Source organism: Ictalurus furcatus, chromosome 11 (genome assembly GCF_023375685.1).
Source record: "Ictalurus furcatus strain D&B chromosome 11, Billie_1.0, whole genome shotgun sequence".
NCBI lineage: Eukaryota > Metazoa > Chordata > Actinopteri > Siluriformes > Ictaluridae > Ictalurus > Ictalurus furcatus.
This window is the reverse complement of record NC_071265.1, coordinates 2,012,677-2,039,609: the sequence shown is the minus strand read 5'-3', so window position 1 is coordinate 2,039,609 and position 26,933 is coordinate 2,012,677. Positions and strand designations below refer to the sequence as shown.

General features: G+C 42.8%; 2 protein-coding genes across 4 annotated transcripts; one reads left to right on the top strand and one right to left on the bottom strand.

Annotated features, from left to right (window-relative positions):
• Window positions 1-1,236: 1,236 nt before the first annotated feature.
• chst7 (carbohydrate (N-acetylglucosamine 6-O) sulfotransferase 7) lies at window positions 1,237-9,223 on the bottom strand. Its single transcript, XM_053635756.1, has 2 exons — window positions 7,877-9,223; window positions 1,237-3,149 (listed from the first exon to the last, which is right to left on the bottom strand). The coding sequence occupies exons 1-2, from the start codon at window positions 9,123-9,125 to the stop codon at window positions 3,142-3,144; spliced, it is 1,257 nt and encodes a 418-aa protein (XP_053491731.1). The 5' UTR covers window positions 9,126-9,223; the 3' UTR covers window positions 1,237-3,141.
• A 92-nt stretch (window positions 9,224-9,315) lies between these two features.
• On the top strand, window positions 9,316-26,690 carry tubgcp5 (tubulin, gamma complex associated protein 5). 3 transcript variants are annotated; one of them, XM_053635752.1, is made up of 24 exons: window positions 9,316-10,637; window positions 10,733-10,897; window positions 11,067-11,120; window positions 12,059-12,167; window positions 12,249-12,345; window positions 12,413-12,492; window positions 14,551-14,692; window positions 14,772-14,889; window positions 15,631-15,720; window positions 15,812-15,905; window positions 17,734-17,992; window positions 18,347-18,549; window positions 18,653-18,768; window positions 19,719-19,987; window positions 20,234-20,432; window positions 20,776-20,964; window positions 21,128-21,310; window positions 21,387-21,471; window positions 21,550-21,670; window positions 22,321-22,472; window positions 22,628-22,753; window positions 22,989-23,077; window positions 23,609-23,709; window positions 26,273-26,690. In XM_053635752.1, exons 2-24 carry the CDS (start codon window positions 10,764-10,766, stop codon window positions 26,317-26,319), a joined length of 3,057 nt encoding a protein of 1,018 aa, XP_053491727.1. In that variant the 5' UTR covers window positions 9,316-10,637; window positions 10,733-10,763; the 3' UTR covers window positions 26,320-26,690. The 3 variants fall into 3 exon arrangements, with proteins under 3 accessions (XP_053491727.1, XP_053491726.1, XP_053491728.1); XM_053635751.1 differs by having other exon boundaries at window positions 9,316-10,897; XM_053635753.1 differs by lacking the exon at window positions 9,316-10,637 and having other exon boundaries at window positions 10,833-10,897; window positions 11,272-12,167.
• The last annotated feature ends 243 nt before the right edge of the window (window positions 26,691-26,933 follow it).

Sequence of the window (26,933 nt, the reverse complement as noted above, 5' to 3'; positions counted from 1 at the left end):
GTTCATTTAACAAATCCAAACTACAAACCGTACGGAGCTAGCGACGATAACGAGCTCATCTGCAAACGCGTAGCCAGCTAGCTCATTAAAAACAAACCCGAATGACACAACTCGACTCGCCGGCTAGTTTAACGAACTCATTTACAGACCGTAATTAGATTCGTTTAACAAATCTGAACTACAGCACTTACATAGCCGGCTAATATAACGAGCTAATGCACAACGACGACGCAACTAGCTGGCGAATTCATCCAGCGACGTTACAAACTCTCGCTTTGTTGGGGAATTCTAGAGAGATTTGATTTTTCGTTTGATTTGTGATTAATAACCGTTTCGGATTGAATGCTCAGTCAGTTAACGAGCTGATTTGACGAGCTGATTGACAGAACGGGTTTGAAATGAAAGGAGGAATAACAGGTAAAGGGATGAATGAAAATAAAAGAGATGTTTGGAAAAACTCGAATATTAAAAATTACTAGATGAAAGGAAAAAAAAAAAAAAACAAGCCGCAGCTTTTCACAATCCCAGATAAGAGTTTATTATCAAAGGTAGGGGTGTGTGTGTGTGTGTGTGTGTGTGTGTGTGTGCGGACCGGCGTCCATTCCTGTCTCATGCGCAGTATTCCCAGGATTATCCCCATCCTTCATCTCCTCTGGTAGATCCTGGTTCTCCCAGGAGGAAGCTGATGCTGCGTTCCAGCTGTGAAGCGAAGCTATCGAGTCGTCCTTTTATTCATGGTGTGTTTTTAAAGTGACTTTCACGCTTCGCTTCTATAAAAACACCTTGTTTGTTTGTTTGTTTGTTTGTTTGTTTGTTTGTTTTTAATATGTATTCTTCTCCCTGCGTTGGTTGTGACCTGATCTTCTCGCCGGACGATCACAGACCCGAGAGAAAACTGTGAAAACGTTCTCACCCTGTGCAACGCTTCACGTTTGACCTCCGAACGGACCGACGAAGCCGACGTCTCGGGCGGGCATCTCGTCGCGCTCCGGGGGTGGACCCGGATCCAGCTGTGACTTCTTAAAGAGACTTCCTGCAGCTGTCCCCCATCCCCCCTCCCCCGAGGCGTAGGATTTGTACATACTGTACGTCTAGGTTTATCCTCCCGCTCTCCCGTAGCCGTCGCATCGTATCCTGCATGTGTCTCCGTCCAGATGTACTCCGTAACGAGGGCTGCCATGTTGAATGTGTGTGACGTATCTATATACCGAGACGACATCGTCGACGCTTATCTCTCCTTATTACGTGTGAAAATGCTCTCGAGCCTGTCTGACATTTAAAAAAAGAAAAAAAAAAAAGAAAAAAGTGTGTATGCATTAAAGACAACTGTACATTTCAAATCATATATCAGTGTATTCAACTAAACTCAGCTGGTTTACAGCAGCAATATATCGATCTGTATCTGTATATCGAATATGAGGGAACTGCTTTGTTACTGAATAAAAACAGAGACAATGTTTACTACAAAAGAAAAACACTCTTTATTTACAAAACGTGTTCATAAATATCCGATTTTGTTCACAGAGCCGGTTCGTCGCCTCGACCGGACGTAGTTCCTGTCGCTTCGTTACCAGACGACGACGTTTGTTTTCTAACGCTGGAATACTGTCGTCGCGGCGATTTCGATAACCTCTTACCTGGGAGCGGCGCTCGTGAGGCGCTCGTGGGGTTTTCTGTCCGGTTGACTTGACGTCCCCCGCGTGTCAGGTGACATGAGGTCGCGAGACACGCCGCGGAATGATTCGTGACACTGTGATGACGCCGCTGTGCATCTTCAAGACTTTACAGTTCATTCCGTCTGTTTCGTTCTGTCTCGTAACATTGTTCTGAATAGCTACGATCATGGCGTGGTAGAGCTTTATATACTGTATTGTAAGTCAGTTGAGTTTCATATTTCTGTCTTTATGAACACCTTTTAACACTTCAGGACCGGGCTAGTCCGTATTTTTGCTTATAAGCGTTTTATGAACAGCTACAGGCAGGTCATGACACCATAACAGCAGTGCTACATAGATATATCTCATTTATTTCTTATGAACACTTATGAACACGTCACGACAAAGCTATGCTTATTTTACCTAGCCCGTAAGTAAAGTTCCATATTTCTGCTTATAACATCTTTATGAGCACCTATGACAGAGTTACGTATACGTTCTCTAGCCCTTAAGCTGCTTATTGTTCTGTCCGAGAGTTTCTGAACACCTATGACCATGGCATGATTGAGCTATGTACTGTCCTGTACACTTCCTGTCGCCCTTATGCGTAATGCATGCTTCACGTTCCCGCTTATAACAGTTTTATGAATACGCATGACGCTATGTCGCCAAACGGTCGTAACAAAGTTGCGTATATTTTGCCCAGGGTCGTCTTAACGACGGCCGATGCGAATTGCGATAAGCCACGTGGGTGTCGATGCCGGAAGAGCCGTCTGACTTACGCGCCCTTATGTAGGTTTCGTGTAACCTTATGAACGCCGCTCTTCAGTATAGTGTTACCGAACGTTCAGACGTCTGATCGACCCGTGCCGAGAGGCGCTACCCGTCTCTCTCGTGATACACCGCCGTGCGCCGTCTGAGACGTGAACGAAATGCCTACGCTGCATTATTGAGTGTTTATAAACGTCCCTATTCAGGACCTTTCTGAAAGAATATGGTGTTTAGCAAACTTTCCAGTCCTCGTGGATGTGAAAGATAAAGTGTGACAGCGAAACGGTGCTTCAGTCATCATATCGCAGGTCACACACACACACACACACACACACACACACACACACACACACACACACAATGAAGCCCAGAGCTCTAAGCTCCATGTCCTGTAGCTGCTTAAGGGAACGGGAGGATTATCGCTGATCAAACATGGCCGCCAATCCACACACGGCCAGCTCCCAGGCGTCTCAGCCTCGATCTCACAGTTAGTGTTTAATCTCCTCCAGGTTCTAATCGGTGTCCTCAGAAGCCTCCGTGTTTTTATTGGGCGTCGGACTCGGATTCAGACTCGCTCGGCTGTGGAGCGTCTGACGTCGGACTGGAACCGTTCCTACTCTCGATCCTCCACTGAGCAGCGACGGACGGTGTTCCCGCCCCTCGCTGTAGCTTCACATCGGCCTGTTCTTTCCTCTCAAAGTCCTCCTTCTTCTCTTTAGGCTCCTGAAACACACACAGCATGATTTATCGCCTATGAGCTCATGTAATGACTCAGCAAGATGGACGCCGCCATGTACCATCAGAGCGGGCAAACTAACGGTGGCAGTGTAGTGAAGTATAATCAGGTATTACGTATAAATCCTAACGTACAGAACATCCTCTTCTCTCAGTATAAAGCCTATAAAGTGTCAAGTACGATGAAATATAATGCAGAACAAACTAGAATAAAAGTATGACGCAATACTTGTATAGTATAGCGAAGTGTAAGGTATAAAATATAAAGTATCAATTAGGAAGCATTACGTATAAAGAATAATGTGCAGGATATTCTCTTGATGTAAAGCGTAATCGATCAACGTTTATTTATAAAGCACATTTAAACACAACGTACAGCCGATCCATAGCGCCGCAGAGCGGATAAAGGTAAAGCAATAAAAACAACAACGTCTAGACGTTTTCAAAGGATAAAAGAAGAGAGATAGCTAACGATGACGCAGAGACTACTCCGAAAGTTGGGTTCGGCCACAGAAACATTCCCGATCGCCCTTGGGTTTACATCGGCAGACAAAAGAGATGGGTCGGAAGATCCGAGCGCTCTGGATGGAGAGTGAGTGTGAAGTTGTTCACTGATGTGCGAAACTTAACAGGACGCCAGTGAAACGATGCCAATATGGGGGAAACATCAGCCCTGTTTAAAAAAAAAAAACCCAGCTGCCGCATTTGGAACCATTTGTACTCGATATTGAGAAATATGTAAGCAGATTTAGAAAGTCCACACGTGCAGAGAATTACAACAGCCTAGCCGTGATGTAATAAGGGCACGGGTTTACCCTTATAATTTCCAAATCGTTACCAGAAAGGAAATGGTTTAGCTTTGCGATGTGATGAAAGAAGTCATCAGCGGAGCCGTTATCACAAGTATTAATATTTCTGAACGATAGAACCAAGGGGAAGCATATAAAGGGAAAACAATAACGGACCTAAAATGGATCCCTGCGGGACCCCACAGGTTAATGAAGCTGTTGAAGAGGAAAAAGGAGTGCGGTTTTTCATATTAAACCCGTAATGAACTTTCCTTTACTCTCACACTATCCGTCGTCACCCAGGTGAGGACGGGTTCCCTTCTGAGTCCGGTTCCTCTCAAGGTTTCTTCCTCGTATCATCTCAGGGAGTTTTTCCTCACCACCGTCACCACCGTCTCGCTCAATAGGGATAAATCCACACGCTTAAAATCTCCATCCTGTGTTTCTATGTTCCTCTATCCTGTACATATTTTCCTCAATCCTAAGCAATCCACTGCTCTGAAGAACCTATATAGAAGCATCAAGAGCTTCAATCTCCAAACTACCATATAGCTCAGCTCAAGAACCCGACACAATGAAAAATGGTTCTTCACAAGAAGAAGAACCAGTCAGGAACCGTTATTTTCACACGTCACACGTCGGCATCGTGTCATCCACGTGAGTTTTTTTGAAAGAGATGTTTACGTATGGTTTACGGAAGGAGTCTCCGGTGCCAGAGCTGTAAAGCTGTAACGTTACGTTATGGGAGTTTACGCTTCTTTGCGATTTCTCCGTAACACGACGAGCTGCGTTTTTAAAAAAAAAAAAAAGACAAATCTTTTTCACTTCAAGGACACTGTGAGAGGAGTTTAAAAACCACGCCGTTTGTTTTCGCAGGAAAGAATCCCATTCACGTCTCAGAGTGACGTCCCGCCAGGCTGCTCTCGGACAAACCACAGCGGTGCCACCGTCCTTAAAGAGAGAATGCTACACAAGAAATTTCCTTTATTGTGCTCTGGGAAAATGTGATATATTTAACCGGATTACGATCCTGTCCAGAGCAGATGTTCCTTAAACATCGGCGCAGATGTTGCTTTCAAAGAATAAACCATTTCAACCATTTCAAAGAGACTTTTATACGCCTTTTTTTTTTTAAATTTCCTTCCAGACCTGGTGTTTTACATGTAATCCTACAGGAAGTGCATGTTTCGTGTCACGACGGAAAGTTCAGAAAACCCCAGAGTGACGTGGAGCACTTTTTATTTTTGGGCGAGTTAATAAACCCCAAGCGGCCCTAAATCAATCCCCGACCTTACTGACTACGCCTGGATTATTCGAAACCTTAGAACTCTTCTTTCTAGATTTTTCTTCTTTCGTAAAACATTGTTGATATCTCGCGTGTCGTGTTTTTTTTTTCTCAACGGTAAGCTTTAATTAAAAACCGGCGCTAGTGCTTGCGACGCGGCGTAAATTCGAACGCGCACCGTCTTTTGCGCTCGGAAGTGTGCTTTTATGCTAAATCCGACCGGGTCGGAATTTGAATCTGACAGCCCTGGAGCGGACGAGACGAGACGAGACGAGACGACGGAACGGCTAAACCTTTCCTCCTGACGCGAACGAACACGCGTGTGAAGTGAACGCGACGTGTCTTATCGAGTAGAAAATACCGCGAAGGGACGTCTGTTTACTGTGGACGGTACGCACCGCCGTGTCGTTGTTTACGTCAGAGGACCGGCTCAGGATTCCGACCCGGATGTCCGTTCCAGGAGGTCAGAGGTCAGATTTTCCCAAGTCCCGAGTAATAACCGGTGAATTGCTTTGGTAATGAAACCCCCTTGGACGCCTGGAAGCTTCACCATATGAACAATGATCCATTTCTTAAGTTAAACAACAGCAGTGATATAGCAAGACCTTCTGAATGAGCTGTTACCACGGCGACACACCTGAGGAAAGCGGTTTCCCTCCTGCCAGCTTTACCACAGAGTGTGACCTGTTTTTTGTTTTTTTTTGGCACCTTCGACAGCCATCACGTCACCCTGTCACATTTCACAGCAACTCTATACAGATGTAAATGAACACAGCTGGGCCTCTTTCCTCACCCTGTGCTTTCCTCTGGAGCTGTATACTTTTATTGCCTTTATTCACCCGCAGTACGTTCACGTTGGACTACGTCCCTGTAAACATGACTCCGGTTGCATTGAGTGTCTTCGTTTTTGTCTCGGACTGAAAATCGGTCTCCGGCGTCGCCGTGCGATCGCGATACGATCGACGATAATACACGACGTCCACTTTAACCCCGAAAGCTACAAATATTCCCGTTTCCTACCTCTTATTCAGAAGACCTATCGCATTGTTCTGGTGGCTGTCTAGCGACGACGAGATGCCGTACGTCCCGTTATAGCGGAAGCTTCCCTCCGTGTTTGACAATCCTCTAAGATCGTTCGGTTAAGGTGAACTTTTGACGTTTGAAAGAAGTTCCATCGCATGTTGTGTGGAGCGGAACAGAAAAGGATACACGGCGTGTACAAGTGCGTGCTACAGAAGCCGCAGAACATTTTGGTCACGCGTGGTTTTGGAGACAAAAACAGCCACAGGCGAGCGAGTTCCACGACTGAAAACAGATCCTGCTCTCATGTCACATTTCGTAACGGATAAACGAATGCAGCACTGCTTAGGTTTGTTTAGCTGTTTGCTCGGCGTGGAAGTTCTAAAAGACGTCTACCCTCAGTGCAGACCTCTTGGAACGCCTTACAGACACAGGATACGCGCGCTTTTAATTTACGCCTCAAGTGCTTTTGACTTTTTGTTCCGCCTTTGTTCTCTCTCAGAGGGTTTTTCCTCTCGCTGTCGCCCCGGGACCTGCTCTTTTCATGCCAACGTCTGCATAGTGACATAGCGGGTCGACGTCTCAGATCTGCACGCGTTAAGGAATAAACCACGCCACGTCCGCGTCAGGCTGTTATCAGGAAATAACGCACGAAAAGAGTTCCACTCCTCTTACAAAACAGAGACCTGCCAATCATTACAATCTGTATGTAGTAAAGAATGACGTCGTAGTCATTCTTTTTTATCTGTTTATGGTCACAGTTAATCTCGTGGAAGATAGGGCTGGGCGATATGATTAACATATCATATCACGATACATAATCGTGCCAATAAACGGTTTTATTTTTTACTATCGCGTCCATTCAGTTCGATTTTAATTCGGAATTATTAAAAAACGTAAACGATACATCACCGTACCAACGATATCGCTATAAAACTGTATCGATGTTATATCCATCTATATCGCCCGGCCCTAGCGGGACGTCTCTGAAACTAGTCGGCGGCTATAAACAACGTCTATATAAAACGTCTCCTTACGGAAAACGTCGCCGTATCACACGCTTTTTTTTTTTTTTGAATCCGTCGGTGTGGAGCGTCCACCGTACACCTCCATTACTACAGAAGCAATAACTTAGTGTCTCAGATATCTCGAATCTGATTGGTCAGAAGGTGTCGACTGATTGATGAATTAATTAACCGATCGTTTCCATAGTAACAGCTCGTTCACATGGACGTGTACCGATTTAAAAAAAAACAAACAAACGTTTTGTAATCATCGATACGGTGACGTTTTTTCTTACAGTAAGGAGACGTTTATTCAACATTTACAGGAGAGAAGGAGTCTCCAGTGTCAGAGGGAAAGCTGGGACTCGTTCGGGACGGATCGAGTGCTTATAGCCGCTTTAACTCGAGTAAGAATAGGAGTGAACACGTTTTTGGACGTTGCGTTCCGTTAAAGGACTTTTCCATAAAATGGAGGAAAAAGTTTGGCGTGCTGTTCTTTAATTAATTAATTAATTAATTAAAATTGCAATTAATTGAATCAGAGTGTATCTCTTACCGGAGAAACGTTCACCCTGGACCTGACTTGTTGACATTTGTATTATAATGAAGCTCTCTTACTGTAGTTCTGCTCCAGGTTCCTCTTCTCGTAGCCCAGGTGGCGCATCACCTCGCTGCAGTAAGCCTCCACCTGGCCCACCTGCTCCACGCTCAGCCTCTCTCTCCAGGCGAATATGGCTTCCTTGGCGTCCCTGGCGGAGATGAGGAAAGGCCGGTCTGAGGAGTATCCCTGTCCCCGTGTCATGTTCATCACGAACCTCTCCAGCTCGGGAGACGTGCTCAGGTAGGCGAAGCGGTAGAGTCGGTGCAGCTCGCTGATGGGATGCAGCACCAGGTCCTCGTAGCGGATCCGCAGGTAGTTGCGCTTGAGCCACGGAGGTGCAGCGTTCACCAGGAGCATGTCACTGAGCCAGTTGTCGCAGATGAGCTCCATGGCGCCGGAGACGTAGCTCTCAGCGCGGTTCACCCTGTTCCCGGGTGACAGCAGACGCTTGTACTTGTCACTCTGCTTCTTGCTCCGGAGAACCTGGATGCTTTCTCGCACCAGCGCCAGCTTGGACTTCAGCCTGGAGTTGTGCACGGCTCGGGGGTCCCTGAACAGCTGGATGATCTGTAAATTGAGTGTCGGGTCTCGCACCAGAGGCACCAGCACTCCCAGGTCTAACACTCTGACATCCTTAATGACCACCACGGGGTATTTTTTGCACTCCGTCTCCAGCTCTCGGATGTCTCTGGGCGCGCACTTGGCGCACACGTCGCCTTGGATGAGTCCCACTTGCTGTTTCGTGTACGCCGCGCACAGAGGCTGCGAGCAGATCACCTTGTTAGTCTTCCAGCCGAAGATCAACGAGGTGCTGATGTTGGCCGAGCCGGCGTACAGCCTGAGCACGGAAAAGTCGCAGCGGAACAGAGAGTTCATCATGTCCCGCGCTGCGCCCTGCAGACTCCCCGCGTCGCCCGGATACAGCGCCTGCCACATGTTCCACATCGGCTCGTACAGGTAGAACACGTCCGGGTGCTGGTTAAACAGCTCCCCTAGGAAGGACGAGCCCGTTCTCCATGTGGTGTGGAGATAGATGTGCGTTTTGTTGCGGTTCCTGGTTCCTGCGCTCTCCTCCACGGGCTGGGTCGCGTTCCACAGCGCCATGGTGTTCTCCAGATCCGGACACCGCTGCCGCTGCTGCTCCCGAGCTCCATGCCGCACCTGAGCCGACTTGCTGCTGTAGTCCAACACGTAGGGGATGAGGAGCAGGACCACGGAGTAGCCGAGGATGACGAGGATATACTTCTTAGGCAGCCGCCGCTTCATTTCCTCTGCGCACCACGGCTGTCTCCTCTCGTCTGGCTGCTGCGCCTCGACACCAACACCATCTGCCCCGGTAGGAGCGATTTGGTGAGGAGGTGGTGGGGGTGTAGTGGAAATACGTACAAACCACGCCCACAAACAACAAAAACGTCACGCCGACCGCTTCATCCCTCAACCACGCCCTCTTCAGGTGGAAAAACACTAGTGTGACAGTCACAGTGTTTGTTTTGGTTTATTTTATTTATTTATTTGTCCTTAAATGAGTGCGACGTTTAAAAAATATATGGAGTTTGTGCTTCTTTACTATTGATAACAAAGGACACTTTTTTTTTTTCCCATCATCTCAATATCCTCTAATCTAACAGGACACCTTTATAGAAAACCTAAAAAAGCTCTGTTACACTGTTCACAAGGAGAGAAATCGAGAGGCTATAATCATATAATGAATTTCTTTACTTGTCAAATTTAGGACAGATTCTAATAATGGCATGAACGTGTTGCTGTGTTGCAGCATGTAACATACACGAGCGTTTCACAATCCTTTAGTAGGTGAATTCAGGTCAGGTGGGACTTTTATTTTATTTTATTTTTCTAGGCCAAACTTGTTTTGGAGCTGCTTGATAGAAAGAGCATGATTTAATTCATGTGACATCATATAAGTGGGCGTGGTCAGCATTTTAAAAACAAATAACTGATCCCAAAAATATTGAGGCAAAAAAAATGACATATGGTCTGGTTATATGTTTATTTATTCATTCATTTTTTATAAGGATGTAACTAATATATGACTAACATGTTCCACATATTTATGATGCATATCTATAAAGGTTCTTCGGTGGTTCTTTACAGCACCACAGGTCCTGAAAAGAACCTTCTTCTCATCAAGAACCATTTTTTCATTGTATAAGGTTCTTGAGCTGAGCTATACGGTTCTTTGGAGATTAAAGATGGTTGGTTAGAGGTTCTTCAGAGCAGTGTATTGGTTCTAAAAAGTATCATCACTTAACAGGTTCAAGTGAACTCTATATATAAGGTTCATTGTGGGACTGGAAAAGGTTCTCCTGGCAGGTATGACTCTTAAGAACCTTACTTTGGATCCTCAAATCACTAACTAAGGTTTAGAGAACGTATGATAACATGGTTCTTTGTGGCACTGTTGTGTAGAAGCATTTCTGGGTTATTTAAACGTGTCTTGTTGAAGATTAAACCCTCCTAAACTACAGGGGGCGATAATGAGTTATAATGCGCTCTCAGTAAACCCGCCTTTCCACCAGAGGGCGATAACGAGCTGTGAGCCTCATCATGTTTCACCACAGAAGCAGCACCATAACAAACGAAGCGCCAAGACTGCAGCAGGGAAACGATTTAAACATCTCTGTGAATGAATTTCCGTCTCTAATCAGAGTGGACGAAATAAAAAAAAAGAGATTAATCTGACATTTCAGACGCCTTAAAAATGACGTAGTGTCGAATGTACGAGTTTAAGAGCGTGTGCTAGCTTGATAAAGCTGAAATGTGAGTAACGGTTAACGGCGGCTAGCTGGATTCACTAGCATGTCTACTCTGATAGCAGCTTAGCAGGTTTAAATCATATAAACATCCTGTTTAAGTTAACACACAGACACAGCTGGAGACCTCAGGATGGCACACTGGACCAGGTTTGAGAAGGATCTGGAGCAGGAGGTGAGGAAACTCATCATGCACCTGAGCGGGATCGAGGATGAAGAGGACCAGAACTTCCAGATGGCTCTCAAATTCGCCTGGTCCAATTTCAGGTGAGGATTCAGGATATATATATATAATATATAAAATAATAATTAAAAAAAAACAGTTCTTACAGTCTAATAAAAACATTGAGAAATAAAGGTGCGTTTTCTTCTAATGCGATCATAAGGAAGAAAAGAGCAAACCTTCGACTGAACTTTTATTTCTTCTGTTTCACAGGTTTCACCGCTTCCTGGATGTGAGCAGTCACAAAGTGCAGCGCTCCATAACAGGGTGAGAATCCAGGGCACTGGAAACACTATCTATATATATATATCTGTATATGTATGTATGTATGTATGTGTGTGTGTGTGTGTGTGTGTGTGTGTGTGTGTATACCTACTGATCAGAGGTGAAGTGAATAACATTGATTATCTTCTTACAGTGACACCTTTAAAGGTGTGGGATATATCAAGCAGAAGGTGAACGGTCGGTTCATTTCTGCAAAATACACCGAGGATAGAAAGAAAGAAAAGAAAGGAAAGTAACCGCGTGAAAATAAATTAAGAGAAAAGAAAGAAAGACAAGTAACCATGTGAAAATACATAAAGAGGAAAGAAAGAACAAGAAAGACAGGCAAGTGACCACATGAAAATACATAAAGAGAGAAGAAAGAAAGACAGACTAAGAAAGAAAGACAGACTAAGAAAGAAAGACAGACAGACAACTACATGAAAATACATAAAGAGAGAAGAAAGAAAGACAAAGTAAAAAAGACAGACAGACTAAGAGAGAAAGACAGACAGACAAGTAACTACATGAAAATACATAAAGAGAAAAGAAAAATAACCGGACAAAAATAAATAAAAAGGAAAGAAAGAAAGACAAGTAACCACATTAAGATAAAAGAAATACATGTTTATCTCCACATGGTAGTAATTTGTTAGTGTTGTTATTATTAATATTTCTATTTGTGTAAATAGTTTGTAGAAATAAAACTCCTGAGCGGTTGAAGTCAGCGTCACTGCAGAGACGATGACGTATCGGAGCGAGTGCACGAATATAAACCTGCGCTACTCTCAGAGCCGCTGTTCCAGACAGCTAATCAACAGCTTCTGCCCAATCAGAATGCAGCGCTGAGCGGCGCCGTGGTGTAGACGATGACGCGGTTATGTTTGTACCGTGAAGACGGCGAGCGAGTCGCTGAGTGGTGTTTGTTTTACTGGTTTCAGGCTTTACGAGAAGCTGATGGTGCACTCTGACGTGTGTAAAGCGGAGAGCTGGATGAGATTAACCAGCCAGTTCCTGCACTCTCCTCTCCCTCACACCGACGGCTTCATGGTGAGTAACGACGCTCACGACGGCGCCGGGGATTTCTGCTCTGACGTCTCAGCTTTTCTTCTTCCCCTCCGTTTCCTCTAGACTGACGTCCATCACGGTATTCTGTCCCTGTTGCTCCTTTTATCCGATTCTCCGTCCAACGCCAGCTACAGCGAGCGACCCCGGCTGAAAGAAGCGGGTGAGTGTCTCGCCTCGGCGCCTCGGCGTTAACGAGCCCGGGATATTAACCGTACTTCTCTGTGCAGAGAAAGAGGACGAGTTCGACTGGCCCAAGTATCTCACGGAGGGAGAAGACATCGACACGGGCCCGTTTCCGGACACTCCGGTGAGGATCCCTCTCGGTTCTGGCCTCTGATTGGTCAGGACGTGTCGATTCATTCTCTAGATCAGCGGCTCTGACGTTAGCGCAGGGTTATAGTCATTCTAATACCTTATCGTTTCTATAGTAACAGGGGCTTGGCTTTCTGTTCTCTAAGGAGAGGGTTTTATCGTTTATGGAAGGAGTCTCCAGTGTCAGAGCTAGCGTCGTAACGTCTTCAGGACGGATTTGCGGTGTCTTATCAGCTTCGGAAGAGGAAAAAGACAGGCCGGTTTGTAGCTGCTGTAACGGAAGCGAGAACACAGACTGACCCGTGTCTCGGAGCATTAAACGTAACTGTAAACGGATAAAAAATCGAGCATGACGTGGTTTAAGAAACGAAAAATTGTGGTTGTTCGCAGATTGCTGGTGTATAAGAGGAATAAAAGACTCCAGGACATGCCGTTAGAGGGAAATAATCAGCGTTAGGGGGGTAACAGTGACTCCACGTCATCACACCACCCAGTCGTTGACTGTTTTCCTTTAACAGCACGACACCGAGTGTTTTATTCCTTACGTAAATAATACTGGATTTACAGAAAACATTTATGACATTTACAAACATTCTTCTTCATGATTATTATTATTATTATTATTAACTTTAGGGGTCCAAGCACCATAGGATACTACCAATAACACCGCTGATTATTATTATTATTATTATTATTATTATTATTATTATTAACTTTAGGGGTCCAAGCACCATAGGATACTGCCAATAACACCGCTGATTATTATTATTATTATTATTATTATTATTATTATTAACTTTAGGGGTCCAAGCACCATAGGATACTACCAATAACACCGCTGATTATTATTATTATTATTATTATTATTATTATTATTATTAACTTTAGGGGTCCAAGCACCATAGGATACTGCCAATAACACCGCTGATTATTATTATTATTATTATTATTATTATTATTATTATTAACTTTAGGGGTCCAAGCACCATAGGATACTGCCAATAACACCGCTGATTATTATTATTATTATTATTATTATTATTATTATTTGTGATTGTAAAATAAACCGAATACACGAGATGATTAAATATCGTTGTGTTCGTTGTTTTTGTTCTAAGGGAGTACAAACTTCTGAAATCAACCGTTATGTTCTGAGAGCAAGAAGAAATCGACTTTTTGGCAATAATTCCGTCAAGATGTTTACCTGTCCTTCCTGCGCGGCATCAAATAACCTTTCTTTCTTTCTTTCTTTCTTTCCTCTTAAGTAAACACACAAAAATAAATTAAGAGGAAAGAAAGAAAACACATGCAAATAAATTTAGATGAAAGAAAAAAAGAAAGAAAAGTAAACGAACATAAATTAAGAGGAAAGAAAGAAAGAAAAATAAACACACAAAAATAAGTTTTCTTTCTTTGTCTTTCTTTCTCTTTCCTCTTAATTTCTTTCCGTGTTTACTTTTCTTCCTTCCTTCCTTTCTTTCTTTCTTTCTTTCCTCTTAAGTAAACACACAAAAATAACTTAAGAGGAAAGAAAGAATGAAAGAAAAGTAAACGCGAAAATAAATTCTCTTTCTTTCTTCCTTTTTCCTCTTCATTATTTCCGTGTGGTTACTCGTCTTTTTGTCTTATTCTGTGGGCAGATTATTTTGCTTCTTTCTAGAAATGAATAGAACTTTCCAAATAAAATGAGTTTAAAATGACTGTAATCTTTATAAGAAATCGTAGATAACTCTGACTAGATTCAAGATGTTTTTACTTGCTAGACTTCATTTTATGCAGCGTGATGGTTTATAAAAACAAGTCCTTGTGGGTCTTGCCGAGACGGTCGCCGGGTTACCGGGACTGTAAATAATGAAACCCATTTAAATACTGGAATCAGATAGGAAGCGTATGGCGAGAGCGCGTTAATCCACACGGTCCACGGGTTTCCTGTATTACTACCGATGAACTGTTACGCTTATTTATGAAATAAAGGCAACCCGTCGGCCCCGTGTTTAGTAAAGCGTGTTGTACGCGTGACGATACCCGGTGCGTGTGTGTGTTGCTTCTTCAGGAATGGTCTGAAGACGAGAGTGAGGAGGAGGAGGAGGAGAGTCAGCAGCCCATCAGCAGAGAGGATTCTGGGATACAGGTGGACAGAACGCCACAGGAAGATCAGGAGCGGAACGATAAGATGGCGCAGGTCACCTGGACAGGTAAGAGGACCGGTTTAACCGGTGAAGCAGTGAAACGCCGCAGACGCCGTCGCTTCACCGAGCGTGTTTGTTATTGCAGTGGGGGAACCGGATGCCAGGGCTTGGCTGGAGCTGCGCGTGGTGACGCCGTACTGGGTTCCTCACTCGTCACGCTTTCCACACAGCCTCCATCTGCACTCCAACCTTCTGAACGTCTGGTGAGGAGAAACCGCCCTGTACGCCCATCGCTCCTGCCGTAATCCATCCGACTGACGCCGTCGAACCCTGACGACACGCTCCGGCCGTGACGACTGCATTATCTCGTTAAATAAATATATAAATAAATAACAGCATCACATCACGGATTTGTAGAGATTTGGTCCCTCTTTATAGTGTGTTTTTATTCCTCTTACGCCACGGCAGTTTGCCAGCCGTTACAAATTCTATTCTTTAAAGAGCGACACGTCACACTTTTATCCATTTAGGGTTACACGAAATTCCAGGAAATTCCGCAGCCTTCCGTCCTCGAGCAGCTGTAAAGGGTATAAAAGGGGTTTGAGATCGCACTCACGAACGTTTTGTAAAGCGTCACGAGATGAAGTGCGTGCGTTCGTACTGTGGAGTTTTAACTCAAGCGGTTGAGTGTCTCGAGTGCGCTCAACAGTGATGTCGTGGCAGGTTCTGGGGGCGGAGCTTCGGATACATGGCCGGGAACGGAGGAAAAAATGACCTAAGATGTAATCTTGCCAAATTTTGACCAAACTTACCTAACGCAGCTTTAAGAAGACATGGAAAAATACGTGTGTTTACGTGACGGAGATGTTACTATAGAAACGGTAACGTATTAGAACGCATATTAATGAGCATCAGGGGTGTGATTTCTGGGTAATAATTCGTCAGTCGGTGTTAAATCGGGTTAGTTTGAACAGCTTGATGGTTACGGTAATGTTTCTGTGCAGGGATCAGCACCTGTACAACACAGACCCGCTCTATCTGCCCGAGGAGAAGGCGTTCGTCACTGAGACCCAAGTGGTTCGAGAGACCCTGTGGTAACGTCGGCTGATTTAGCGTTCTTAATTCATATATTCCAGCTTCTCTTAAACGTTTAACTGAATGACATTCTTTGTTTTTTGTTCTCAGGCTTTTATCAGGGGTGAAGAGGCTTTTCATATTTCAGCACCAGGATGGTAAAGTCAGCGTGAGGAATGACGTAGTAGTCACACACTTAACCAACGTGAGCCGTGATTGGTTTGTTTTTTCTCTTCTTCTTTCTTTTCCGTGCCTTTCTTTTCTTCTGGGGGGAAAAAAAAGTTTTGGAAAAGATTTAAGAATCTGTCATCTGTAGACGTTCTGTAGATATTCTTAGTTCGATATTCTCATAGCCCTTACAGTTAGTGCCCAAAAGTTTGCACACCCCTTGGAGAATCTGCTAAATCTTAATACTGTTAACAAAATAAGACGGATCATAAAAATCCCATGTTGTTGTTTATTTAGTCCTGTCCTGAATAAACTATTTCACATAACTGATGTTTGCATATAATCCTCAAGACAAGATAATAGCTGAATTTATCAAAATGACCCTGTTCAAAAGTTTACACGCCCTTGATTATTAATACTGTGTGTGAGAGTTGTTCACGAGCCCCGTGTTTGTCCCGAGCGGTTAAAACGCCCGCTGTTCTCCAGAAAAATCCTCCGGGTCCTGCGCATTCTTTACTTTTCCAGAATATTCTGCGTATTTCAGCCCTTTCCAACAGCGACTATATGATGTCGAGATCCGTCTTCTCACACCGAGGACGACCGAGGGACTCGTACACGACTATTACAAGAGGTGTAAACGTTCACTGATGCTCAAGAAGGCGACACGATACATTAAGAGCCGGGGGGGTGTAAACTTTTGAACAGGACGGTCGGTGTAAATGGTTAGTATTTTATCTTCCGGGAGACGTGTAATTATCTTATTTAGCGTCTGAAGGGCGGGACTAAATGAGAAAAAAAAAAAGCTCTTTAAACAAGATAATAACAATTTACACAGATCATCCTGTTCAAAAGTTTACACCCCCCTGGCTCTTAATGTATCGTGTTGCCTTCTTGTTATGTGAAATAGTTTATTCAGGACAGGACTAAATAAACAACATGGGATTTTTATGATCCGTCTTATTTTGTTAACAGTATTAAGATTTAGCAGGTTCTGCAAGGGGTGTGCAAACTTTTGGGCACAATTATATATAATCCACATCACATTTGACTTTTTTTTCCAATTTTTGTGATTATAGTCACGAATCGTGTTTTTTTAAACGGATAAACCTTCGAACGTTTACAGTCTGGTGAAAGTGTCAAAAACTTTGTGAACTAGTCTGGATTCTCTTTTCTTGTTGAATTTTTAAAAAAAAAAAAAAATTATTTGTTTATTTTTACGAGTACTCAAGTCAAATCAATGTAATAAACTATATAATTTTTAAAAAAACAATCTATTTAGCATTGTTTGTACGCTAAAACGCAGTTTAAAGTGCTTTTCAAAGAAATAAATAAAATAAAATGCAAAAAGCACAAATAAAAACAAAAAAGTAATAGAATTTCTACTGAGATGTCGTTTTTTTTAAAAAAAAAAAAAAAAACAATGGATAAATATAAAAGAATTAACCGTAATGTAAATAAGAAATAAAATAAGATGTTGGTTAAGGCCCGGTTAAATAAAGTTCGATATTTAATACAATAAATAAATAAATAAATAAATAACTGTTTATAAAACATGAAGTGATTCAACCCCGCCCCTCCCATAAAAGTAGAGAAATGCTGGAGTTTTTGAGAGCGTAAACACTAAAAGCAGCCTCATGTGTTTTGCACACCAAAGTGGGCAGATTATTAGGTACACCTACTTTGTATCACCCCTTTAATGACTACTATTTTATCACATACGATGTTTAGCACATCTGTAGCTCTGTAAAATGCATAGCCGTACCGACCGCTGAGCAGATCTTCTTCTTCTTCTTCTTCTTCTTGTTATTAAAGTGAAGTAGGAAGGAAACTGATGTGTCGCTCTGTTCGATTTTTGTAAATCGCAGAACTGCTTGCGCTCGATTCTGGAGCACGTCGCAGCGTACGGCCAGGCGGTGTTCCGTCTGCAGAGGTTCATCGACGAGGTGACTGGCCACAGCACGGAGCCGTGTCCTCCCGGCCTCAACCCTTCCTCCTCTTCGTCCTCCAAGAAGAGCTCCGAGCCTCCGTTCAGGACCTACCAGGCGTTCGTCTGGGCGCTGTACAAGTACTTCAGCAGCTTTAAGGAGGAGCTCTCTGCTATTGAGAGAGATATCATCAGCAAAGGTGTGTCTGGTTTTTACGTTGGACGGGGTTTGTTCGTCGTCTCCGCCCGCTCGGAAATGTCACACGGTATCTACTACGAGTGAACATGGACGAGACGATGGCGAGCGTTGAAACGGATTGTATTGAAACTGTATTTATCGCATCGATCGCTGGTTTCATTTGACAAAATGTGTGTGTATTTACAGCCAAAATGTACATTTCTGCAATACACGCATCTGTGTATGTAACCCTTACGTAACTTATGAAGAGCACTTAATTAGTCCGCGGCTACGTCTGAGGTTCGTTTTGTTTTCCGAATCAAGGATTTAGATTTTTACACGCCGTGTAATACTGTGTCTGTTTGTCGCCGTGTAGACGAGACCGTGACTTTGTCGGCCGTGCTGGAGCGCCTCAGCCCTCACCTGGCACAGATCACCGTGCTACACAGGGTTTTCTGTACGGGCGTGGCCGAGGTCCCTTCCGGCACGCCCAACGTGGTACGAGCCTCGCACCTCCTCAACACCCTGTACAAAGCCATCATCGAGTACGACAGCGTCGGGGAAGCTTCAGTACAGGCAGTAAGTCTGCTCGTGGAAGCTAATAAGCCAGCTGCAAATAAAACCTGCACGATATAACGCCCTCTTTCTTTCTTTCTTTCTCTCTGTGTTTCTACGTGCCCAGGTGGCGCTGCTCTTCTCTCTCTGGGTTGAAACGGTCAGGCCGTACCTCGAGATCGTGGACGAGTGGATCGTTCACGGGCATTTGTTCGACCCGGCTAAAGAGTTTATAATCCAGAGGTAATAAATGCAAATCTGCATCAGGATACGTTATACAGAGTAAATTTCACAATATTTATGTGTTCAAAAGTAAATCCACATCCGAATGTTTCATAGAATAGCGAAACGTGCATTCGACTAGACTTTAAAGTGCACCTGTTATAGTTTTTCAGATATTCCCTTTCGTGTAGTGCGTTTATATACGTAGCCGTTTGTGAATGTTAAAAGTCTGCAAAGTTTCAAAAATCAAAGCGAACGGAGTCATCGACTCCCAAAAGAAGGAGCCGATTCTGAACGGCTGAATCGAGTCGTTAGTGATTCCAGACTTTATTTCCTGTACTAACCTACGTAGGTTTATAACAAAAAGCCCCGCCTCTGGTCTTCATCGGCTGCTCGCCGACAGCGCTAGACCGATCACGACAGACTGGGACGTCTGACCAATCAGAACAGAGTATGCTCTCTGAAAGGAGGAGTTTAGAACGAATCATTTAACGAGTCGTTTTTGACACCGGGGGGGAAAAAAAGGTAAATGATGAGCACGTTAAAGTGTTTTTTGACCTCGGATGCGTGTAGATCTATCGTACGAGACCTTTAAAACAACATTAGACACGTTTCGAATCCATAATAGGTGCTCTTTAACTGCTATGACATTTCCATAGACCCCCTTCAGTACAGATTGATTGATTTATTTACTTTGTTTACATGTTACGCGATAATATTGTAGCTACATCCTGACACCGTAGAGATTTTTATTCGCTTTCCGCTCACAGGTTTGGATTACAGTCGTTCAGCTCAAGTGACTAGTTAAGAGCGTTATAATAACATTTCTTAAGGGTTTGGTTTACACCACTGGAACAAAAATAAATAAATAAGTTAATTAATACATAAATCACAGATCTCTCTCACAGAAGTCAGTAACGTGAAGTGACCTGGTATATCCCTGCTTTTCCACACGTGTGTGCGTGCGTCAGGAACAAGGACGTAGCGGTGAACCACAGGGACTTCTGGTACGCCACCTACACCCTGTACAGCGTGTCCGAGGCGGTGGACAGCGAGGAGAGGCTGAGCGACACGGCCAGCGGCAGCTCGGGAGGAGATCAGAGCTCCAGCAGCAGACAGCACACCATGGTGTCCTTCCTCAAACCCGTCCTGAAGCAGATCATCATGGCGGGGAAATCCATGCAGCTGCTCAAGAACCTGGAACGTAAAGAAGCCGAGCAGGCTGACGGTTCCTCCAGAGGTGACGGAGCTGTGATTTAACGCGCGTCAGGTTTACGCAGGTCCTGGGCTGAGGAGTGACAGGAGAGGGTTTATGATTACATCAGCAGAGTTTTGGAGGGAAAATTGGAGCCTTGGTGTAACGTTTAACGTTCGGTTATAGTTCGGGATGGACGGACTTTTGGTTAGGTTTATTAAGTGTTTTATTGATGTGTTTCTCTCTCTCTCTCTCTCTCTCTCTCTCTATCCATCTATCTATCTATCTCAGATGCAGAGAGGAAGAGTCTGTACACGCTCTTCCTGGAGTCAGTACAGACACGTCTACGCCGTGGAGAGGATTCCCCCACGGATACGGTAACCGAGCAACAAGCCACCAAGAGGAGCCTTATTAAGATGCAGTCCATCGTGGCGCGTCACCTGGAACTGGATGACATCCATGACCCGCTGTTGGCCATCAACTTTGCCAGGTGATCAGAGCAGCAGAGCAGGACGGGATCGTAGTCAGCGTTTTGGGGACCAACGCATAAAATTGAATCGATCAAATACATCAAAGAAAACGCCCCCCCTTTTTTTTCATCTGATAGAAAAGACTTCATCTATCCCGAAGCATTCAGATACACTTAATAAGTCATTTGAAAAAATACCTTTTTACGTCTCTGTTAACCAACTAATAAACACACCGGCTATTTTTTACTTTGTATTAATGCTGATTTAAAAATCTAATTATTTAATCTTTTTGTTAAAAAAAACGTCAGTGGCGCCGTGGTTGTGATGAAGACTAAAGACGTCGCGCCGGGTTTCTTCTCACAGGTTGTATTTCGAGCAGAAAGACTTCCACGAGAAGTTCTCCGGCGCCGACGTGATGGTGGACCGCTCGTCCGAGTCGGTGACGTGTCAGACGTTCGAGCTGACCCTGCGCTCCTGCCTGTATCCACACATCGAGCGGAGATACGTCGAGTGCTGCGGGAATCTCATGAGAACCCTGAAAAAGGACTACAGGTGCGATTCCGTCTGTTTAGGGATCAGAGAACGTAACGCTCTCGAGGGCGGGGCTATCGGCAAGTCTTTATCGATCGTTGTGTGTCGTGTGCGACACCTAATAAAAGTGGCTCACGCGATTATCTCATTAACAGAGCGAATCGATTCCTTTCCTCTCGCTCAGACTCCTGGGATACCTCCAGGCCATGAGAAACTATTTCCTGTTGGAGGCAGGTGACACCATGTATGACTTCTACACCGCGATCTTCGACAAGGTCCTGGAGAAGGAGAGCTGGCAGCAGCTGGCGTTCCTCAACGTGCAGCTGCAGGAGGCTGTGGGACAGCGCCACCCGGAGGACAGCAGCAGGTAATGCGCCAACACGGACCTGCAGATTTGGTTAACGTTATTGTTTTGTGTCTGTCTCACGTCGACGTTTTCGCAGATTGTCGATCTTTCTGGAGGCGATCGATCCCGCGAAGAAAAAACAGCCAATCAATAACCTCGATGGTCTGACGCTGAGTTATAAGGTAACCCAACGAGCATTTTTCAGCGGGAGAGTTAACTACTACTGATCGTTATTTCATTTCTCTGTGTCTGCTCGCCAGGTTCCGTGGCCTGTCGATATCGTCATTAGTTCCGAGTGTCAGAAAATCTACAATCAGGTCTTCCTTCTGCTTCTACAAATAAAATGGGCCAAGTACAGTCTGGACACGCTGAGATTCAGCGGTGAGTGATGATAACGTGATCGTTTTCCGTTCACCCGGAACATCATCGGTGTACGTTATCCTAGTGCAGGATATGACTTGAAAAGAATTACAAAAACGTATTTATTAATATTTGTTTATTAACATTAACCGCGTCAGATTTCTACTCTGCGTCTAAGTCTCTAAGACGTGTCCCGGAGCATACTATTCAGCTGCGGGAGAATTTCATCCTCGAAATGATTTCAGAAGGGCTAAAAATGTTCCTTTATGTTTGTCGTTTATTGACGTTGCGTTCACGTCGAGAATTGCAAGCATGAAGCAGACATCTCCAGCAGCAGGCCGAAAGATATTTGTTTATGTCACTTATACCACCAGTAATTCCCTCAAGGTTTTCCAGTTCTTACTTAAATTATATAAGCAGCTATAAGCAAAAGAAATGAAGATCTCCTCACAGAAAACGTTTACGTGGGCCGTCTGGCGTACGAGCCCCTGTGAACGAGCTGTTACTATAGAAACGATAACGTATTCGTTATGTCCGAGCCGCCGTTACTGTCGATTGCCACGTCGGGATCTCGACTCTAAGCTCCTTCCTGCTTTAAGTCTGATGAATTCCCGTGCGAAAGTGGTTACGGCTGCCAAAAATGTTCAAACGTGATGTTTCATCTCTGACAGATTTGACGGTAGCCGCGAAACGGCACGACGCGAGTCCGCCCGAAGAGCACGCCGCCGAGGAGCCGATACACCAGCAGATCCACAGGATGTTTCTCCTGAGGGTCAAGCTAATGCATTTCGTCAACAGTCTTCACAACTACATCATGACCAGGGTGGGGTCTTTTCTTTCTTCTTCCTCTTCTTCTTCTTCTTCTTCTTCTTCTTCTTCTTCTTCTTCTTCTTCTTGGTTCGAGTGGATTTGTATCTGACTCATCGCTTGTTGGATATTAAACACGGACACGTCTTGCCTTTGTCCATCTATGTTCAGATATTACACAGCACGGGCTTGGAATTTCAACACCAGGTGCAGGAGGCAAAAGATTTGGACCAGCTCATAAAGATCCATTACAGATATCTGTCCACTATCCATGACCGCTGCCTTCTCAGAGAAAAGGTACGTCGCACACTCGCGTACTCTATAAATGCAGCGCCGTGTATATAAAAACCGCGTGGGCGTGTCGGATCACTTGACCGACAGCGGCATCTCCTGTGCCAACATCTATAGTTTAAACCACGCTGTTGATTATTTTCCTATAAGAGCACGTCCCCCGGGTGTTTTATTCCTCACGGAGTCTGACGTCTCGTTCGTTAAACTTAAACGCGTGATGAAGGTTAGTTTGTGTTTTCAGGTGAGTTTTGTCAAGGAGGCAATCATGAAGGTCCTTAATCTGGTTCTCATCTTCTCTGACCGATGGCAGGCTGGCTTCGGAGCATGGAAGTAAGTTGTAATATATTTGAAACGTTCATGTTACAAAAACTTGACGGTTTCTGTTGTGCGCCTTATTCTTGTTATTATATACTTGTAGGTATCACATTTGGACAGCTTTCCATTTAAAAACAGAATTTTTCCACATTTCTGTATCAATCCCCATAAAGGTATCGATCGTGCCCGATATGCAAATTAGAAGACGATGTTGCCGTAGCAGGAAACTTTTATTTATTTATTTTTAAACTTTTTTTTTTTTTTTTTTTTTTTTGTGAATTTAGCTAACGATCGCCAATGACAAGCAAAAACGAGTGGTCGTCATGGTTACGCTGAAACACATTCTCTGAGATTGTGGTGAAAATTGAGATTCCATAAGATCGATGTTTCTAATTTGCATGTTCATGCATATTCACAGCTCCGGGTATTTTTAACAGGGGTAAGGGTGTAGAGATGCTCCAAGCCCACTTTAATAAAAGATATTAACGTATTATGCTGCTGTGGAACGACACGTTCAGACGTCATACTGCTTTTCTTGTCTTTCAGGATTGAATCCATCGACAAGATGGAGTCGGATTTTAAGAACTGTCACATGTTCTTGGTGACCATTCTGAATAAAGCCGTGTGCAGAGGATCGTTTCCTCATCGTGAGTTTCAGCCGCTTCCTCTTTAATGAGTAACTGATGCGTTTCAGTGGGTAGACAATTCTAATTCAGCTCTATAGTAATTAGGGATATACAGTTCTAATTCAGTTCTATAGTAATTAGGGGTAGACAGTTCTAATTCAGTTCTATAGTAATTAGGGGTAGACAATTCTAATTCAGTTCTATAGTAATTAGGGGTAGACAATTCTAATTCAGTTCTATAGTAATTAGGGGTAGACAATTCTAATTCAGTTCTATAGTAATTAGGGGTAGACAATTCTAATTCAGTTCTATAGTAATTAGGGATATACAGTTCTAATTCAGTTCTATAGTAATTAGGGGTAGACAATTCTAATTCAGTTCTATAGTAATTAGGGGTAGACAATTCTAATTCAACTCTATAGTAATTAGGGGTAGACAATTCTAATTCAACTCTATAGTAATTAGGGGTAGACAATTCTAATTCAGTTCTATAGTAATTAGGGGTAGACAATTCTAATTCAGTTCTATAGTAATTAGGGGTAGACAATTCTAATTCAGTTCTATAGTAATTAGGGATATACAGTTCTAATTCAGTTCTATAGTAATTAGGGGTAGACAATACTAATTCAGTTCTATAGTAATTAGGGGTAGACAATTCTAATTCAACTCTATAGTAATTAGGGGTAGACAATTCTAATTCAACTCTATAGTAATTAGGGGTAGACAATTCTAATTCAGTTCTATAGTAATTAGGGGTAGACAATTCTAATTCAGTTCTATAGTAATTAGGGGTAGACAATTCTAATTCAGTTCTATAGTAATTAGGGATATACAGTTCTAATTCGGTTCTATAGTAATTAGGGGTAGACAATTCTAATTCAGTTCTATAGTAATTAGGGGTAGACAATTCTAATTCAACTCTATAGTAATTAGGGGTAGACAATTCTAATTCAACTCTATAGTAATTAGGGGTAGACAATTCTAATTCAGTTCTATAGTAATTAGGGGTAGACAATTCTAATTCAGTTCTATAGTAATTAGGGATATACAGTTCTAATTCAGTTCTATAGTAATTAGGGGTAGACAATTCTAATTCAGTTCTATAGTAATTAGGGGTAGACAATTCTAATTCAACTCTATAGTAATTAGGGGTAGACAATTCTAATTCAACTCTATAGTAATTAGGGGTAGACAATTCTAATTCAGTTCTATAGTAATTAGGGGTAGACAATTCTAATTCAGTTCTATAGTAATTAGGGGTAGACAATTCTAATTCAGTTCTATAGTAATTAGGGATATACAGTTCTAATTCAGTTCTATAGTAATTAGGGGTAGACAATTCTAATTCAGTTCTATAGTAATTAGGGGTAGACAATTCTAATTCAACTCTATAGTAATTAGGGGTAGACAATTCTAATTCAACTCTATAGTAATTAGGGGTAGACAATTCTAATTCAGTTCTATAGTAATTAGGGGTAGACAATTCTAATTCAGTTCTATAGTAATTAGGGGTAGACAATTCTAATTCAGTTCTATAGTAATTAGGGGTAGACAATTCTAATTCAGCTCTATAGTAATTAGGGGTAGACAATTCTAATTCAGCTCTATAGTAATTAGGGGTAGACAATTCTAATTCGGTTCTATGGTAATTAGGGGTAGACAATTCTAATTTGGTTCTATAGTAATTAGGGGTAGACAATTCTAATTCAGTTCTGTAGTAATTAGGGGTAGACAATTCTAATTCAGCTCTATAGTAATTAGGGGTAGACAATTCTAATTCGACAGTTCTATAGTAATTGGGGGTAGACAATTCTAATTCGGTTCTATGGTAATTAGGGGTAGACAATTCTAATTTGGTTCTATAGTAATTAGGGGTAGACAATTCTAATTCAGTTCTGTAGTAATTAGGGGTAGACAATTCTAATTCGACAGTTCTATAGTAATTGGGGGTAGACTATTCTAATTCAGTTCTGTAGTAATTAGGGGTAGACAATTCTAATTCAGCTCTATAGTAATTAGGGGTAGAAAATTCATATTTCATTTTATAATTACCAGGTGTAGAAAATTCTGATTTCATATATTAGAAAAGTAGTCAGGTGTTCAAAAAATAATAATAATAAATAAATAAATCTGATTTTCTTTGATATTAATCAGGTGTAGAATTCAAATTTTGTTGGCCCTCTATTCATTTCAAATTCAGATACACCTTTTTAAAACATTTTAAATGTCATTTTAGCCGATGATGAGGTGTTTTAGTTCATTTGAACCTGAATTTGAAGATTTGCGCTGGATTAAATTTGAATTTTCTAAACCTGATCATTCTGACATTTTGTTTTAACTCTTGCACGGAAATTCAAGCCACGCAATACAATAAATAATTATGAATAGGTGAATAATACAAAATTTAATTATACTAAACTGAAAAAAACTTACAAATGCAAATAAATGTGTTTACAGATTTGTAAATTTTAACTTCTGGTATATATATATGTGTGTGTGTGTGTGTGTGTGTGTGTGTGTGTGTGTGTGTCTTCAGCCTTAACTCGGTTTTATATTCATTAATCCGCTGCTGTTCTTTTTCCAGTGGAGTCTCTCGCTCTGTCTCTGATGGCAGGCTTTGAGCAGTGTTAGACCACGTCTCACCCCCAGGGCGGCGCTATAGCACTGCTCGTGTGCTGTGTGTTCCTCTGTCAGTGTGTAGAAACGTCTGAGTCAATATCCCACATGAGGAAGTGAGCAATCACATGATGGAGTTTCTTCAGCGGTGAAATGTGTCTCAAGTTTGTTCTCTTTGTTCATCACATTTTTTCAAGCCGTGGAGCGTGTTTGAAATTAAAACAGCAACAGAAAACATTTTAATACGCTGGCAGCATGACGTAGAGTGGCGTCAAGGTGTTTCATAACGTGTGTGTGTGTATATACATATGTACATCAGTTAATTCTTTATTTCTGGCTGTATTGATGTTGATGTTGATGCACAATAAATGGGTTATTAATGTGAACCTGTGACATTCCTCAGTATTTGTGTAAACGCTCATGATTATCTCACATTATTGTGGGTTTTTCTTTTAGCACAACATTGATCAATACATCATTTTTTATATGTTCACTGATGTATTTAGCTCCTTATTTTCCCTATACAGTTGCAATCAAAAGTATTCAACCCCCAGTGCAAATCAGGTTTCTTGTCAAAATGTAGAGACTTTCAGCTGTTTGCGATGAACAGATCAAACACAAGCAGTTGA